Source organism: Electrona antarctica (genome assembly GCF_951216825.1).
Source record: "Electrona antarctica genome assembly, chromosome: 16".
NCBI lineage: Eukaryota > Metazoa > Chordata > Actinopteri > Myctophiformes > Myctophidae > Electrona > Electrona antarctica.
The window spans coordinates 32,096,292-32,114,438 of record NC_136797.1 but is presented as its reverse complement, the minus strand read 5'-3'; the positions used below and the strand labels follow the sequence as shown (position 1 = coordinate 32,114,438).

At 41.4% G+C, this 18,147-nt stretch overlaps 1 protein-coding gene across 3 annotated transcripts in view; it reads left to right on the top strand.

The window, feature by feature from the left end:
- rgs3a (regulator of G protein signaling 3a) overlaps positions 1 to 18,147 on the top strand; it is a 227,543-nt gene that overhangs the window by 83,478 nt on the left and 125,918 nt on the right. For all 3 annotated transcript variants that reach the window (XM_079524842.1, XM_079524843.1, XM_079524844.1), the window contains one exon: positions 8,236 to 8,279. In XM_079524842.1, coding sequence (XP_079380968.1) covers positions 8,236 to 8,279 — 44 coding nt within the window. The remainder of the gene's footprint in view (positions 1 to 8,235; positions 8,280 to 18,147) is intronic.

Here is an 18,147-nt window from a genome sequence, read left to right as displayed (position 1 = left end):
TAGGTTAAACTGATGTTGATGAACCCCCTCAAGGACCCACGGGAGTCCCCGGAACCCACTTTATGTTATTATTCATGTTTTGTGAATTGTGGTCTATGTGATGTTATTTTGAACGCACTTAAGTCAAGGTGGTCCGGGGACTCCCAGGCGGGGTTCTTCAGGATGTCCCCAGCTAAATGATAGACAGTTAGGAATGCAGTTTCCCCTCATGGAGTCATGGGTCTGAACGCTGAAAATTGCTGCAAATCATATGAAATGGGGTCTGTGGCCTCATGCATATCAAACTAGCTAGGGCTCCTTGAAATGATAACATTTGAGAATCACAGCATTATTATAACATACATGCTGCATGCGTCACATATAGAGAAAAGGACACATTATCTGAGAGACTTTTACTTTGTCGAAACATCACCACCAATAGCGACTTTGGATCAACTGCCAAATGTTGCAATGCTCAAATTATAGTTTGATCTGCTCTATCTGGTTTTATTGCGGGTACTTATATTTATATTTGAAACGGCAGATGTACTCTGTCAAGTATTACATAATGACTTCACTCTTAAACAGTTGAATAAAAAGATAATCCACTGTTGAACACTACCAAAACCCAGTACGGGGAAATAAGCTTATCGTTGCTGTCCGCCAGAAACCTCTTCATTTCAACCTTTTATGGTTTTTCATAAATTAACGCCCTACTTCATCATACATTGCATGATTGCACTAAAGTATAATGAAAATAGCAGATCTACAAGCTCACGACGCGTCGCAGTGCGAAATATTTTTAAAATAGCGGTACTAATACAAAGGAACTGTTTTGAAATACGCGGTTTCCACCGTGACAGCGATGTTATATTATGACATTGACAATGGTATAGTCCTGTTCCACTTAGAGCTAATCCAGTGAATATTTAGCTGGAAGCCGAGCCAGATTCTCTCATTCTTCTTCATTGGCCCTGGTGTAAACAGTCATCTCCTCTGCCAGGGCAATGAATAGCTTCAGCTTGGCCATCAGGGCAAGACAAAGTCCAGGCCAATCCAATAAATATGAATGAGTGTGTTTGGAACGGTGGAGAGGGGCCAGTCCTGGCTGCATGGATGCATCCAGTGGTGAATCCAGTGGTTCTCAACCTGTGGGGCCCCGGGGCCCACAGGTTGAGAACCACTGTCGTGAGGATATGGCAAGTGGGCCCCCAAATAATTGGCAAAACATTTTAACACGATTTTATATTCAATAACACGATTTTATATTCAAGAAATAATCTTAAAAAAAGTCAAAAACATATTCTGAAAATGCACGTGGCACACATATCAGACCCCTTAACACGTCAATCAGATGGGTGGGCCGTGAATGTTTTTGAGATTATTAAAGTGGGCCCTAATCCAGAAGAGGTTGAGAACCAATGTTATAATTTATTTAACATTGTATGTCAAAGTGTTACATCTGAGGAAATGGTGTTCCAGTATGGATCCAATGTGTGGTTATTATTTAGTCTCAAGCTCTTAATACTTTTCATTGGTTCAATGTTATAAAACCCAAAGTTACAGTAAGCACTTTCACGGTCATTTCAGAATTGCTTCTAAAATAGCAGAAATAGCAGATCTGTAAACTCACAATCCGTTGATGACAAAAATGTGTTACTCTTGCAAAACAAAACAAAACGGTTTCTCTGGCTAGCTATACTGTAGCAATGTCAAACTGACAAAGAACGGATTAAATGCCAGTAGTGTTATACTGTATTTTTATGATTCTGAGCATTATAGTGCTTGTTATGGATACTGCATTCATTGGCATGAATGTAGAATAAAATAAACAATGACAAGAACAGTCCTGTGTAATTATTAGTAGGGATGACTAACAAGTAAGTAACAGCAGTGTGAATTGTGGCCAGAGATTGTACAGATGAACAAACCTAAGTGGACTGGTCTCACCTGTCTTAAGCAGTGGTTGTGGTTCTCAAACGTTTTAATCTCAAGGATAACTCATGATGAGAGTGTTCCATTTGTACACTGTCAGTACACTCAGAGTTAAGGCCACTATCATTTTGCCCCTTCCGACAACCACATTTTTCTTCGGAAAGGGAGGTGATAATATGACTACAAATTGACATCATTCTGAACAAGTGGGGGTCAGTGGGGTTCCGCGGCCAAATACATATCAACTTGGGGGTCCTTGGCGCACGTGAGTTAGAGGGCCCTTTTTGTCATCCCCTCCCCTCCGCCGACCCAGTGCTCGGGAAAATTGACCTGGTTGAGTGGTTGCTCCCCTCCCCCTGTTCTGGTGTCCTGTATGCACATCAGTGGAAGACAACTCATAGTCGCTTATCCATTGAGATGATGTGGTGGACCATATGGTCAGCATTTCTATACCATAATAAGCCACATTTTCATTACAAAATGAAATGGAGCAGACATTAAACATAATACATTAATATGGATTACATTTTATGAATGAGCTCAGTGCTACAAATAGTTATTGTTCTTTTACGCAATAGTATAGTTGATGTATCAGTAGGTAAGCCTACTTAAAATCACTGTTGAATAGGAGATATTGAATGACCTATCCCTAATAAATTCTTGATAAAAGTGATTTCAAGCTCACAATGCCCTCCAGTGGTGTAATACTATATTGCAAACAGAAAAATGTCAAATATGGTAATCCGAGTCTACAAATGAGTCTAAAAATAAATGGGTGCTATTAATTTGAGAAACGAAGACATTAAAATGGCTGTGGAGCAGCAGTGACCGTTGTACATGACACAGCAAGAAAAGCACTGATCCTTCAACACAAAACCATAACAACCCGTCAGCTATAAGGGTCAGGGAGGGTGTCACTTACTCCTCTATTGTCCTCATGCACACAAAGACCTCTCCTCCCATCTCAGCCTGTTGGAAGTCATCTGTGGGTGTGCTGTGTGCTACTATGACTTGCCTTTGCCTCGATTACGATTCATTAATGATGATTAATATATAACAAATAAGGAAATTATTAGAATTTTCTGTGAACTTTTAGATATATATTTTTTCTTCGCTGAAGAGATTTGATGTAGAGAGGAAAAGGGAGGGGACCAAGTATAGATCCTTGCTGTGAAGTGAGGGCGCTCTTATCATACATCATCTTATTCCGGCCAATCACAATTTGCGTCCTCACCTTCGTTTTAAATGTTTGTGTTACACAATCTTTGTGTTTACACAAACACTCAAAGCTGGCCATTCATTGTCAATGGCATTCAATGTTTGTGTTTGCACAAACACTCAAAGCTAGCCATTCATTGTCAATGGCATTCAATGTTTGTGTTTGCACAAACACTCAAAGCTAGCCATTCATTGTCAATGGCATTCAATGTTTGTGTTTGCACAAACACTCAAAGCTAGCCATTCATTGTCAATGGCATTCAATGTTTGTGTTTACACAAACCCTCAAAGCTGGACGTAGGAGGGGCTAGAGGCCCTCAAAAACAATAAAGTACCGGTAGTCTATCTGCAGTGGTTGGAAACGGTCTCCCTAATGTTTGAGAAATGCAGACATCATGGTGTCTGGTATGTTCACCTAGGCTACTGGTTGACAAGTAGTACTGTCTCAAGCTCATAAGGGCAACATGACAAGCAGTGATTTGTCTTGAGTTGACTGAGTGATAGAAATGTACGGCCTCTCACGATGTCAAGAATACATTAACAGTAATATTTTGTCTCTGTGTGTGTGTGTGTGTGTGTGTGTGTGTGTGTGTGTGTGTGTGTGTGTGTGTGTGTGTGGGGGGGGGGGGGGCATAGAGAGATAGGAGAAGGACGTTATGTCTCCACCCTGTTGCCTGTCATTGTTATTTTGCTATGGCAGCGCCTGTCAGGAAAGAGGCACCGGGGAATTGTGTTTGTCTCAGCACGTGTGCGTGCGTGCGTGCGTGCGTGCGTGCGTGCGTGTGTGTGTGTGTGTGCACTCATGTACGCATGCGAAAGAGTGAGAGTTAATTTGAGTTCCCTAGATGGAAACAAGCTTTTTGTGCATGCATGGGTGTGTGTAACAATATGTCCTTCTGTGGCCTCTCACCCCTAATAGATACTGGGGTGTGGAGCGTTGGACACACACACACACACACACACACACACACACACACACACACACACACACACACACACACACACACACACACACACACATAAATGGATGCATTTTATATCATGCTTGATTTGATTGATTATTGCAGTGGCCCTCACACGTTTATATTCCAGGGACCGCCATAACTTTCAGAGTTACAGACCTGTACGGGTCCATTTCCCTTTGGAACCCCCTACAAATTTTATTTAGATCTTTAATATCTCAATACAATGCTGGTGTCAGGTTAAATGAACCAGACACTAAGTAAAAACAGATTGATGTTGAATTTACATATTCCATTTTGAAAGGGTACTGTATATACTGTAGAATAAAATGTGATCTTTGAATTAAGGTTAGAACATCAGAAGTCAGTCACTTTTATTTTTACTGTAGCGCTCCAGCATTTAGAAAGACAAACAGTGACCTCTACTGTTGACTGTAGGAAGTGAAGCAAATATTCCACAGTAGTGATACAGCAGTACATATTGTACGTATATATATATAACCAAGATGATCAATGATGACCATATCAAATGATTAATCATATTTTTTATCATTGGTTAAAAGAGTAGTTCACCCAAAAAACTATTTATTTTCTATATATTACACACCCCATGAATTATTACTATTATTATTTTTTGCAATATCTTTTTGCCAATAATTTGATGACCGGCGGAGTCTCCAGGTCAATTGAGTCTCCACTGGAGCCGGTTATTAAATGATTGGCTCAAACTCAAGGGACGACTTCACCACTTTTCAACCTATCTTCCACTGACATCATCGATGGGGAATCCAAGCTAATAGAAACTGCAGGCTTTCGATTGCTGAAGAGTTACAATTCTATAATGGAAGCCATCATTCTCGCGATAATATAAATCTAAATATTTTTGTAAAAATCTGCCTAACGATGATTTCACTGGTAGACGGGTCTCTGAACTGCCCACAGCTCTCCTGGGTTGCACGTGGTTTGTTGAACTCCCTCTGGTGTTGTGAGTGTGGACGTTCTATGGTTACTGTATGTCTGAGTCATGGTGACGGGGTGGTCCGCTGGTCTGCCTAGTGCCTACATTAGCCACTTTTAATGTAGGATAGGACTGTGTTTCTCAACCCGTGGGTCCCCAGATGACAGTGAAGTGTTACTTTAAGGACCTTTAAGACCTTTTTAATGCCTAAAAAAATCACACCCGTGTGAAGTGAGGGGCACCCTTATCATCATAAGTCATAATACATCATCTTATTATGGCCAGTCACAATTTGCGTCCTAAAAAATATGAATAAAAAGATTACTGCATCAAAAGTGAAAACTGGCTGAACCTTGGCCAAAATCACAACGCCTCTCAGCGTTGTGAGCGTGCAGAACTGCTATCTATTTATGCCTCAACTCCTAAAATTCCAAGTGCTTATCAGGTTGGGGGGGATCCCTAATTACGATTATCTTTAACGAGGTTACAGCCTGAAAAGATTGAGAATCACTGGGATAGGATATTGTAAATATTCTTTTTATGAGCTTGCAGAACTGCTATCTATTTATGCCTCAACTCCTAAAATTCCAATTGCTTATCAGGTTGGGGGGGATCCCTAATTACGATTATTTTTAACGAGGTTACAGCCTGAAAAGATTGAGAATGCTTCAACTCCTAAAATTCCAAGTGCTTATCAGGTTGGGGGGGATCCCTAATTACGATTATTTTTAACGAGGTTACAGCCTGAAAAGATTGAGAATGCCTCAACTCCTAAAATTCCAAGTGCTTATCAGGTTGGGGGGGATCCCTTATTACGATTATTTTTAACGAGGTTACAGCCTGAAAAGATTGAGAATCACTGGGATAGGATATTGTAAATATTATTTTTATACTTCTCTTAATGGGGATTGGGTGCAACCTTACCCAAATATATAGTGATTACTAAACAAGTCTGAGATGCACATGGAAGCCACACCGTAATGAGAGCCCGTAATAAGGTTTATTCCTTAATACCCCTGAGACTTGAGCCTCATTTATACTTCAACATATTAATTGGGCCTTAATGGCAGTAGAGTTTACACGAGAATGATGCAGCTACTCTTTGAGTGTGCTTTGTTATGTCATCAATAACAGTTAAGGCAGAAAAGATCTTTATCAGTCCCCCGTGGCAGTCATTTTCTCCTCACCTCCATCGATGGAGAGAGAGAAAACGAACGGAGAGAGAGAGAGGAAGAAACGGAGGGATGCATGGAAGCAGTGGCGGCGTCTCCTTGTCTTTCTGGAGCACGCTTAATCATTTTAAATCTCACCCCAGAGCCATGATGTTTGTCTGCCTGCTCTAGAGAATGAGACAAGGTTGATGGTCATGAGGCTGCACACACGCACGCGTACACACACGTGCACGTACGTCCACCCACCTATATCTGCTGTCGATAGATAGATTGATTGATAGACCATTATTGATCCCGCGGGGGGAACAAAATCAGTCGCCAAGACAATCAGTCGTGTGTGTGTGTGTGTGTGTGTGTGTGTGTGTGTGTGTGTGTGTGTGTGTGTGTGTGTGTGTGTGTGTGTGTGTGTGTGTGTGTGTGTGTGTGTGTGTGTGTGTGTGTGTGTGTGTGTGTGTGTGTGTGTGTGTGTGTGTGTGTGTGTTTGCCTTCAGCCTGTTGACACCTGGGAGTGACACAGGGCACAGTGTGAGAGCGGGGTGACATTGATGGACATTGGGGGGCGGGGGCCGGATGCATGGTCATCAGATTAAATCCGTTCATCATGACCTCTCACTGACGACCGCTTCAGGGAATTGCTTATAGACCCGTATAGAGGCTGACCTCTGGCAAGGGTTTTCGTCTCGTTGTCGTCGAGCTTAACCCTCGACAGTTTTCTGAAAAAGCTATGTTTCTATGTCAGTCGTTCTTCGATTTTTCAAAAATAGCAGATCTACAAACTCGTAGCTTGTAGATCTGCTATTTTTCAATAGCTAAAGCATAACATAATGCTAACACCAAAAGGGGTTCCCGCCCCCAAATGGGTTAAACCTTGTATGTCCAAAAACGTAAATAATTTTAAAATAGTGAACATAGTCGATCTAGCCCACTGTTTCCCAAACACTGGGCCAGGACCCGTCTTTGGGGAGGGAAACAATTTTTATGGGACCCGAGTATAAGATAACAAATAATTCCATGAAAAAAGAAAATCCATTAATTAGAGTTGGGGGGGGGAAATACTTTGAACAAGTAGTGAAAATAGCAGATCTAAAAGCTCTCACCACGTTGCATCGTGGTGTGGCTTGAGCTTGTAGATCGGCTATTTTCACTAGTTGGGTGAACTTGGGTTGCACGGAAACTTCTCTTTTGGGAGCCACTGATCTAGTCTACAAAGCTTGTAGATCTGCACATTTGTTTGTGTGAACAACCTGTTAACATGAAGCTGGTCAAATCACAAGTGAGAAAACGGGAAGCATTTTGTATGAAAACCTTTGCTTTGTTGAAAGCGAAGGATATACCAAAGTGAAATCCTCAAGGTTCTTTTAAGCTGAAATCTGTACGGTTCATGATCCTACCTGGGATTTGAACCCGGGTGTGGGAAACCACATTTTTACTGCTCTGGCTAGATCCGCTTGGTCAGGGGAGATATTGAGATTATCAGCTTCAGGCAGTACTACAGGTACTTGTCCACCTGTAGCCAAGTGTCCTACCTGACAATGAATTAACAATGGAACTTACTGGAGCTTAAGCGCCAGCCTGCCAGGGCCCGCAGCTTGCAGGGCCCTGTGCGAGACTATTTCAAAATAGGTACAGTTGTCCGTCAAAACCGTATTCAATATTCATGGGTCACCGATTTTAATGTAATGCAACACAGGAACCCCAGCTAGTGTTTTTGGTCGTCCAACAGTTTCTTAACCACTCGGTGGGAGGAGACTCAAAAATAGCAGATCCAGCGTCAGGGAGCAGCCTTATAACTGGGAGCAGCACCACCTGCGTGTAGTAACCGGATGTGAGCCCTCCTCTTCCAATGATGCGTCTTTGTTTTCATTCCTCCTAGAAACAAACTCTACACACGTTGTAACGGGAGTTTCTGACAGATTATTTAATGATGTACACATACTGTAGCCATCTGATGTATTGAGTGTGTTTGGGTGATTCATGCACTAATGCCAATATATGTGTCTCTGTCTTTCAGATTACGCTGAACAACTGAGATTTTATCTCATTCACATGACAGAGGTAAGACGCACTCACTGTGTGTGTGTGTGTGTGTGTGTGTGTGTGTGTGTGTGTGTGTGCGTGTGCGTGTGATTTCATGCATTTAAGTCGGCACAGATTGATTACACTGAATGGGTGTGTATCTTAGAGAGAGAGGGGGGGGGGGGGGGTCTAATGTGTGTTCATTTTGTGTGTGTGAGCCAGAGGGGTCATTGTCTCTGGTGGAAATCACATTACAGGGCAGACACTCAGACTAGCAGAAAGCCGTAATGAAAATGTTCTTCTCTGTCTTTTGCTTTTCTCTGCCTCAGTCTTGTCTCTTGGTCCGTATCGTTGGACGTCATGCTTTTTTAACATACACACATTGCATATTCACATCCTTATGTATTATGCATGAAGATAAGAACATTTCCTTAGGGGTAACAATCAATTTAATCGCATGAGAGAAAGTAGCCAAATGCAGCTAAATGCACAGCTCTTCTGTTGAAGAAGTGAGAAGAACAACAGTAAAACGTTCCATTATTGTGTAGACCGACGCATTGTGACACATTGTGAGCTTGCAGATCTGCTATTTTTGTTGTGTTAAACTCTCTCTTTTGGGACAGCCTCCATTGTTTTACTGTATCATATTTGTCCACTTTATTGTGAAGTGTTGAATGTATTATTTACAACCTCACATCATCTCTCTTTGACCTTGTGAAACACTAAAGAGTTAATCACCTCACTCCTTCATCATCAACAACGTTGAACAACTCCACTTGAGAGCACCTGTGTACCGTATATGTCATTTCCTTTCATGCCAATATTATTCTGGGAAATGTGCTGCCTATAACCTCATTAGCAGCTTATGAATCTTTAAAAGGACCTTTTTTTTCCTGAGAAAGCCCAGGTGAAATGAGCCTGGAGAGAGGCGGAGGGAAAGGGCTCCAATATATTCAGTGTCCAATTAAAATAGGCCTAGTTATAAATGGCAACACTTAGGTGAGGCTGAGTTGTGGAGATTGTGTGTTCAGCGGCAGGGATGGATTGAGGTTTCTGAAAAGTGGGACTCAGTGGCTAGCTACGTACGTCGTCAAACTGGGTGGGACTACTCTGCTCTATAAAGTTGTTTGGAGCAGAGAATCAGTGGTGAAAAGTAACTAAGTACGTGTACTCAAGACAAGTACTGTACGTAAGTAAAACCCATTGGTTGCCGTTTCGTGGTTGGACAAAAATCCTTTCTCTCCATCCACTACCAGTGTTTTTCAGTTGCTTTGTATTGATATTCTGTGCATTCAAGTCTTATTTTAAACTTGGTGTCAGTAAAAAGGAACATCACAGGTGCAGCATGGCACAAAAATGATGTTTTAGAAAATTCAACATAAACAAGGCGGAACCAGGGCGGAACAATCCAGAAAGAGCCTGCTGGTTAGTCAGTCAGGGACCAATCAGAAGTCTGACAAATGGTGACTTGAAGTATTTGTACTTGAGTTTTTCTAATTTCCAATACTTTTACTCCACGACATCTCAGAGGAAAATATTGTACTTTTACTCCTCTACAATTATTTGAAAACTTTAGTTACTAGTCACTATGAAACTTGTTGGGACAATCTGCACAATGCGTATTTTTTCACTTTTGATACATTAAGTACATTTTGATACCAATACTTTTGTACTTTTACTCGGGTACATTTTGAATTCTGGACTTTTACTTGTAACAGAATATGTCTAGTATTGCAGTAAATAAATAAATAAAAATAAATGGTGCATTTATATCGCGCCTTTATCCAAGGCGCTTTACATAGATTGTGCATTACATTCACCCATTCATACACCGATTGCGGCGGAAGCCATGCAAGGTACCAACCAGCACATCGGGAGCAATTTGGGGTTCAGTGTCTTGCCCAAGGACACTTCGACATGTAGACAGGAGGAGCCGGGATTCGAACCGCCGACCCATGGATCATTGGACGACCTGCTCTACCTCCTGAGCCACAGTCGCCCCAGTATTGATACCTTTTTGTGTAGTGGAGAACAATGCCATCTGTGAGCCCAGCTCTACTCCCCCTTCATCATAGTTATTGGTCCGACTGCCCGCCTCTCACCTTCACATATGCACCAGATGAACCATCATCCATCATAGCAGAGACACCTGTCAGTGCTTTAGGTCATTCCACTCCCGAGGGAGCAGACCACCACAACCCCTGACATATTTTTAGACCATCTAAAGGTTACTTTGGGGGGTCTGTGTCTCAGGAGGTAGAGCAGGTTGTCAGTGGATGGAATCCCGGCTCCTCCTGCCCACATGTCAAAGTGTCCATGGGCAAGACACAGAACCCCAAGTAAAAAGTAACAATACCACAATGCAAGAAAATAACCTGTTACAAGTAAAAGCCTGTGTTCAAAGATTTGACTTGAGTGAAAATTGAAAAGTACTGCCATCAAATTAAACGTACAGTCGCCTAATGCCTACCGAAGTAAAAGCACTTACAAAGTGACTTGTAACTAAACCTTAACAAATTTGTTAGTGGAGTAAAAAACAATATTTGCCTCTGAGATGTAGTGGAGTGGAGTTAAAGTACCTCAATATCAGAGTAAATGTACTTAGTTATACTGTCCATGCAGCCACTGCTCTTTAGCTTCTTCTCCTACCCTTTCCAATCCCATCTTCTGTGACTCATTATATATGTATATTCTCTTTCTCCTCTACAATCCCCTCTAATAATCTATTGACAATGTGTACCGGACCTTAAATTATTCACATTGATCTCTGGCTAAGCACGTAGCCACTAAAATATGTGTGAGTGTCCATGTATGTTTCCCAGATGACACCTGATGTGTAGGTCGGTTGATGCATAAACCTTGTATGTCCATTTGTTTTCAGAAATGGATGGCATTAAACCCTTAAAACCGGTAACTCATTATGTGTCATTTTAGATTTTAGCGTTGGCTATTCAAAAATAGCAGACCGACAAGCTCACAGCTTGTTATCTGCTAGTTTTGATCATTTTTGAAAGATCGTGAAAGTGTTAAAGGTATATTCAGTGATTTCGCTTCATTCAAATATCACTTTTTTTTTTCTTTTTTTTTTGATAATCCTCCCTACTATAGAGTGTGCTGACCATATAAGGAGTTCCTCCCTGTCCCCAGTGAGCCCCTGGGGTCAAAAAACCCTAGTTTCAGTTTTGGTGGCGGGTGGCAAAGCCTTCATCCAATCAGGATGAGAGGGGACTTCCTCCAATCGTGTGTGGGGGCGGGCCTTGGTGCACATGCTGTTGCACTTCCCCCCACTGTAGAGTGTGTGCATGTGCACATTTTGTTACCGGGGCGGACTGGGTGGTTTTCCAAATCACTGAATGCTCCTTTAACTCTGCTGGGATACCTGGCACAAAACATTTTTTTATTTTTTTATTTTTTATTACAATTTGGGAGTCATTGGCACGAAAACGTTTGAGGACTACTGATTTAGAAGGCATTTGTAGAATCGGCCTCAGGTCACACAAGGTTTCCGCCCGACAACTATGATATCTTTGGTTCCATTTATGCACTCTTGGAGATATATAGACCCGTACGTACGGGTCCATTTGGTTCCCTGCTGGTCCCCGAACCAGACGTGGAGAACCTGTGCTTTAAACTTCCGTTTTCACTGCCTGCCTCTGTCTTTTCTGTGAGAGCACACACACATACACACACAGGAGTACACAAGCGCACAACCACATACATACTGTAGGAGTACATGCACAAGCGCACAACCACATACACCTCGTTCTTCTCAAATAACCACTTCACAGACACAAGTAGAGAGAGGCAGCACAAACAGAGAGAGAGAGAGAGAGAGAGGTTAGAGCAGTGTTATTATGATTTCTCCTCTTCCTCTTGGCGGCAGATGGTACAAGCTACTTGAGAAGGGTGTGATGTTCAGTTCACAAGCTACTGTGCTCCTAGAGGAGAAGGGCTGGGCATTTAACCCAAAATATATCAAAAACCATATTTAGAACCAATAACCGACTTAATCTTGCTCATGTAGGTTAATCAAACAATCGAAGAAGCAAGTTTTGATTGTTTTGATCATTTTTCTTTCTTCATTATGTCAACGAATCTACACGACAATTTTTGATTAATCTGATTAACCACAAAATCCTGTATTGTAGCCTACTTTGTTGTACTATTTTCATGATTGAATTTTTTTTCTCATTAATCGTAATCGAGGCAAAGGTTTGAAATAATCATGATTGATTTTAAGTCATATTGCCCAGGGTTCCAATTCCTATTGCATGTCGCACTGTGATGGGTTGTGAGTTGTGTCTGTGAGCTTGTAGATCTGCTATTTTTGGAGAATGTATTTTGTGTAGGGGAAAAAAAGGAGGAGGCCTAGTATAGACCCCTGGGGGACTGTATAGTATATAGGGTTTAAGTGGTTAACTTTGCAATGATGGTACGTAATGGTGGTACGTTTGCTAACGTACTTTTCAATAACTTTGGATGAAAAGTAAACATACAGTATACAAATAGAGCCATTAAGAAGAGAATCATCAAATATGGATCATCAACTGACTAAATATACAGTAACCATAGTTTACTAACTGACATCATTTGGACATTTTGCTTACTACTAGTTCATGGAAAAGTACCAGATCACAACGCGATACAACACGTTGTAAGCTTTTAGGTTTTTGCTGTGCTTGAAGTAGAGAAAGACATTTAATTGTGAAAATTGTCAACTATATTTGTTACGTTTGAGTATAGTTGGATTTTTCAGGTGTACTATAAGCAAAGCTCACCCTGTGTAGTGTCGGGGACTGTTGAGCTGTTTATTTATACATTTGATAGTTCATCCCCTCCCCTTGGCACTGTCATCAAGTGAAGAAAGAATGTACGTACACATTTTCTAGGTTTTATTTAAACCAAAGTTCCAGGCTGTTGTTCATTCCATTCCTTGCATCCTGTGCCCAGGTCCCTCAACCAGAGCTCCGTAATTCCCTGTCTGCTCTTATCCCTCTCCTCTCTCCTCTTCGCTAGAGGTCAGTTTATTTTAGCAAGCTCAAAAGGGACCAAGTCTGACCTAGATTCACATGTGAGAGAGTGAAAGGGGTGTTTGGAAAGTCAAGTGTGCGTGGGGTGTGAGAGAGGCTGAGCAACGGAAGGAATCGCAGCACGGCTAAATAAAACGTACAGTAGATGCCAAAGGAAAGGAACACAACCAGTGATATTTATTGCTTTTCGTCCACTTGGAACGTCAACGTTATGGGGAACTTAGCGGACCGGGCCAGGCCTAAGCGGAGGTTTGTGGGAGGGTCAAATTCTCTTCAGAAGTGCCTGCTCTCTGACTATGGAGATGTGAGTGTCACTGATGAACTGACTACTCTCTCTGACAATGTTCTGTAGCTCAAGTGTTATATGTATTGTCAGTGGTGGAACGTATACTATACTTGTGTTTAAGTACTGTGCTTATGTACAATTTGAGGTACTTTTACCTTTACTTGAGTGTTTAAAATGTTCAATACTTTTTACTTCTACTAGTACATCTCAGAGGCAACTCAACTATTGTACTTTTTACTCCACTACAATCATTTGGCATCTTTAGTTATCGTATTTTTGATTGTTAATTCCAAACATATACTAACCATGTTATACTATTCTATGTTATACTTGAGCTTGTAGATTGGATAACATTTTTGAAAGGATTGAGTGCTTTTACTTCAGTACTTTATGTAATAGCAGTATGTGCTTTCTGACTGTCATGAATTTCAAAACACTGGGCTCATTATCACAAATTCTAGCGTAGACTAGAAGAGTCAAATCTACAGGATTAAACACAGTTATTTTGCAGTCTTATAGGACCTCAGTATTTGTTACTGTAAATTATCTACCAAGTCTAAACGTAAGAATGTCATCAAAATATTTTAACTGTACAGTAGTCTTGTACGTGTAAGTGAATATAGATAGAAGATTCCATTAAGCGTTTTATTCATTGACCTCTGTCTCTGCTATGTAAACTCGTCAGTGGTGTGCATTACCATCTAATTGACACAATGCAATCACCACAGATAACTAAGGAATGGTGAATAATGACCACTCACCGACGCACAGCGGTAATGATGACTAATGCTGCTTCCCAAAACTCACTGCATCCTTTTGCACATTGAAATCTCTCGTTATGTTTGTTCCTCTCTCCACCGGCCAATGTTCTTAATCAATTCTACTGTTGTTCCTCAGGAAGTGATTGATCATGCTGAGTTCATAGGCGATGAGCTTAATGTCTCAATTATCTTATGTGCATTTTTCATTTTTTCTTTTTTGCACCATGGACAATATGATGGCAAATATAGAACTAGAAAACACTGTTCCTGAAGCAAACAGTAGCTACTCGAGTAGCTCTCCACTTGATGATGATGTATTGACCCACATGACATCACAGCTCCCCAACCTCTGTCTTCCTATTGGTTGACCCACTTGACGTCACAGCCCAGAGGGCAAACTGCCCCAGGAATAATTACGTCTTATCACAAGCAGCGATAAGACGGGGTCAAGCCATAAAAGAAAAAAGCTATACGCAATATGCACAATGCACAATGCACTTGTGTATGTGTTCTAATCTCCAATGAATATATTATTTCAATCAAAGTCTGGCAATATAGAGAAGCATGAGGTCATCCCAAAATGTCATACTATCGTCTTCCAAATTAGGCGTTAGGGTTATTTCTCCACAACAGGAAAGATAAATATAGAATAATTAAACATAAAGCATTAAGTTTGAAGCTGTTCTTGGGTTTGTGATGTGTCCCCGAAATGGCACGATACTTGTTGAAAGCTGCAATCAGGTTCTGTGTTCCGGGCTAGTGTCGTTCAGTGATTGGAGAATGGAGATGACGTCAGTTTTTTTTTTGTTATGCTGATTGGCTGAAGGTGCTGCCTGTCTACGGTGTAGTCCCGTAACCAGAGTCCAGACTCTACTCGCATGAATGGAAATGCGATTTCAAGGGGAGTGGTTAACAAGGCTACGAAATTGTTTGACGTCGCTTTATTGACGTTGTCAAAAGTGGATCGATGAAATCATATAATTGACTCATTGGGAGATCTAAAGGTCCTTTAACAAAAGACTGTGAGCTTCAGTTCTTCTCATGGTAGAGGTTAGAGTCATTCTAACCTCTACCATAATTATTGCCGAACGTCATGGAAAACGACAGCACAGAGCTGCCAAAACAGCGAAAACTGGCGGAATCCATACGAAAACAATAAAGGCTCTACGTCCTTCAGGCTTGACCCCTAAATAACAATAGTGGACTCGCTACTCGAGCCCACAAATATTACAGATATAGGAGCGCAACAGCTGCAGAGCAGTGCTCCAAACTAGGTGAATTCACAGGGCTTTTGTGCAGTACTATATATACAAGTAAGACGCGCAAACGTGGGAAGCGAACGCAGCTCGTAAATTGCAATAACAACAATTAGAATAAATTACGTACTTTTTTAAGATTTTTTTTAAGTTAAGTTTTTTTTTAAAGTTCTTTTTTAGTGTGTGTATGTGTGCGTGCGTGTGTGTGTTTTGAAGTTTTAAGTTTTTTCTTTTTCTTTTTAAGTTAAGTTTTTTTTTTAAGTTAAGTTTTTTTTTAAGTTAAGTTTTAAGTTTTTTTTGTGTGTGTGTGTGTGTGTGTGTGTGTGTGTGTGTGTGTGTGTGTGTGTGTGTGTGTGTGTGTGTGTGTGTGTGTGTGTGTGTGTGTGTGTGTGTGTGTGTGTGTGTGTGTGTGTGTGTGTGTGTGTGTGTGTGTGTGTGTGTGTGTGTGTGTGTGTGTGATACAGCTGCGCCCTCTGGTGGCGGGCGGGTGGTGTTACAGCGTGACACACACACACAGACAGACAGACAGACAGACAGACAGACACACAGACATGTTCTGCTAGGTCTCATAGTTAGTGCTCACTGCGTTCGCAATCACTGCGTTCGCAATCACTGCGTTCGCAATTATGGAGCCATGCAGAGGGACTTCTGCACGCATGCCCGGAAGTATCTGGGTACTCGTCGTATGATCGTGTCCTGTGCCGGAAATACTAGATCCACAAGCTCAAAATCTACAAGTGGTTGTAAGCTTGTGGATCTGCAATTTTTGTCACAAAAGATTTCATGATTTCATGATTGTGTCACACATGGCACACACTATATAGTCTTCTTTGCAAGCTTCTTTAAAAAGCATGGTAGTGTGTGTATGTACTGTATGATGTGCCCGTTTATACAACTGTGCTTTAGATGATTCCGCACTTCGACATTGACCGCATGAAATAGAGCCTAGAGAGTCAATCTTTCACTTCAAGTGGTGTGTGAGTGATCTGTGCCCAGGGGCCTATTGTCAGTGAAACTATCTTCTTTATGGTAGCCATCCATAACGCTGTCCTGGCAGGTCAGGAGGACCGGCCTTCCAGGGCCCTGATTGAACCGAGATCTACTTCCCTCTCCCCTCTGGGTTATAAATTGCAGTCTAGAACTTATGAGTGTGCTTTGCCTTCACACCGCTTTAATATGCTGGCTGTGGACTGTATTGACAGTAGCTATATCATATGTGTCTAAATGTATAAGCAAGCACTTAAAGTAAAGACGCCCCTCTCAGCGAGATGATTGCATCGAGATCTACAGCTCCCTACGACTTTCACAGCTGTGAGGCTAGCATACTGGAGCTAAAGGTAATCTACTAAATTGACTTTGCACACTGTGACCACGCTGATCAGTTGTGTGTAAGCACTGTACCTCATCGTACGACAGATTATAGCGAAAATATCCCATCTATAAGCTTGTACACTATAAGCAATTGATATTTGTGATTTAAAATGTTACCCTTCCATATAGTATTAGCGACTCACCCGTTTGAAGAGTCAGTCATCATAACGACAAGGAAACCCTGTTTTATTGCTGCAACAGCTTGCAAATACGACACGGACAGACCATCTCAAACGCCTCGATGCTTCCATCAGTCATGGTGTGAATACAGTATACATAGGCAATTTAAACAAATACACATGAATCCCCAATTATTACACTATAAAATTACAATAGCAACTTAATATGGCTTTGCGCTCCAGGGAATATTGGTGCATATTAGGAAATCTCTCCAGTCCCTACTCACTAATAGCCTGGAGCGCCACAAATAAATCGGGCGAAATGTTTTATGTGGCATGTAGCTCAACGGCCCCGGAGTGGTTAAACCAGGCAGTGGTTAAACCAGGCTTGGAGTCACCCGTCTCTCTTGATAAAGTGCCAGATTTTAGATGCAGATCTCTGGTATGACTTAATTAGTTTAAGATGACTGAAGGTGCACTCCGCCTGTGCACTGCTAATGGGAATAGTGAACGCGTTGTCAGCTTGTAGATCTGCATTGATTTGATCAATTATTTAATACGCTAAATCTGCTAAGTCACTAGTAACTAAAGTGGTCAAAAAATGTTGTGGAGTAAAAAGTAAAATTTTTGCCTGTGAGATGTAATGTAAAAAATACCTTAAAATTGTACGGAAGAAAGTACAGTAGTTGAAAAACTGTACTTAGTTTTCTTTACACCATGGTATGTAGTTTTATGAAGGGGTCTTCTGATTTTCTGCCTAAGATGGCGCCTTAGTGCTTCTGCAATTTAAGCTTTGTTAGAATACCGTATATTGTATGTTTAGTTAAAGGTATATTCAGTGATTTCGCTTCATTCAAATATCACTTATTTTTTCTTTTTATTTGGATAATCCTCCTTACTATAGAGTGTGCTGACCATATAAGGAGTTCCTCCCTGTCCCCAGTGAGCCCCTGGGGTAAAAAAAACCCTAGTTTCAGTTTTGGTGGCGGGTGGCAAAGCCTTCATCCAATCAGGATGAGAGGGGCCTTCCTCCAATCATGTGTGGGGGCGGGCCTTGGTGTACATGCTGTTGCACTTCCCCCCA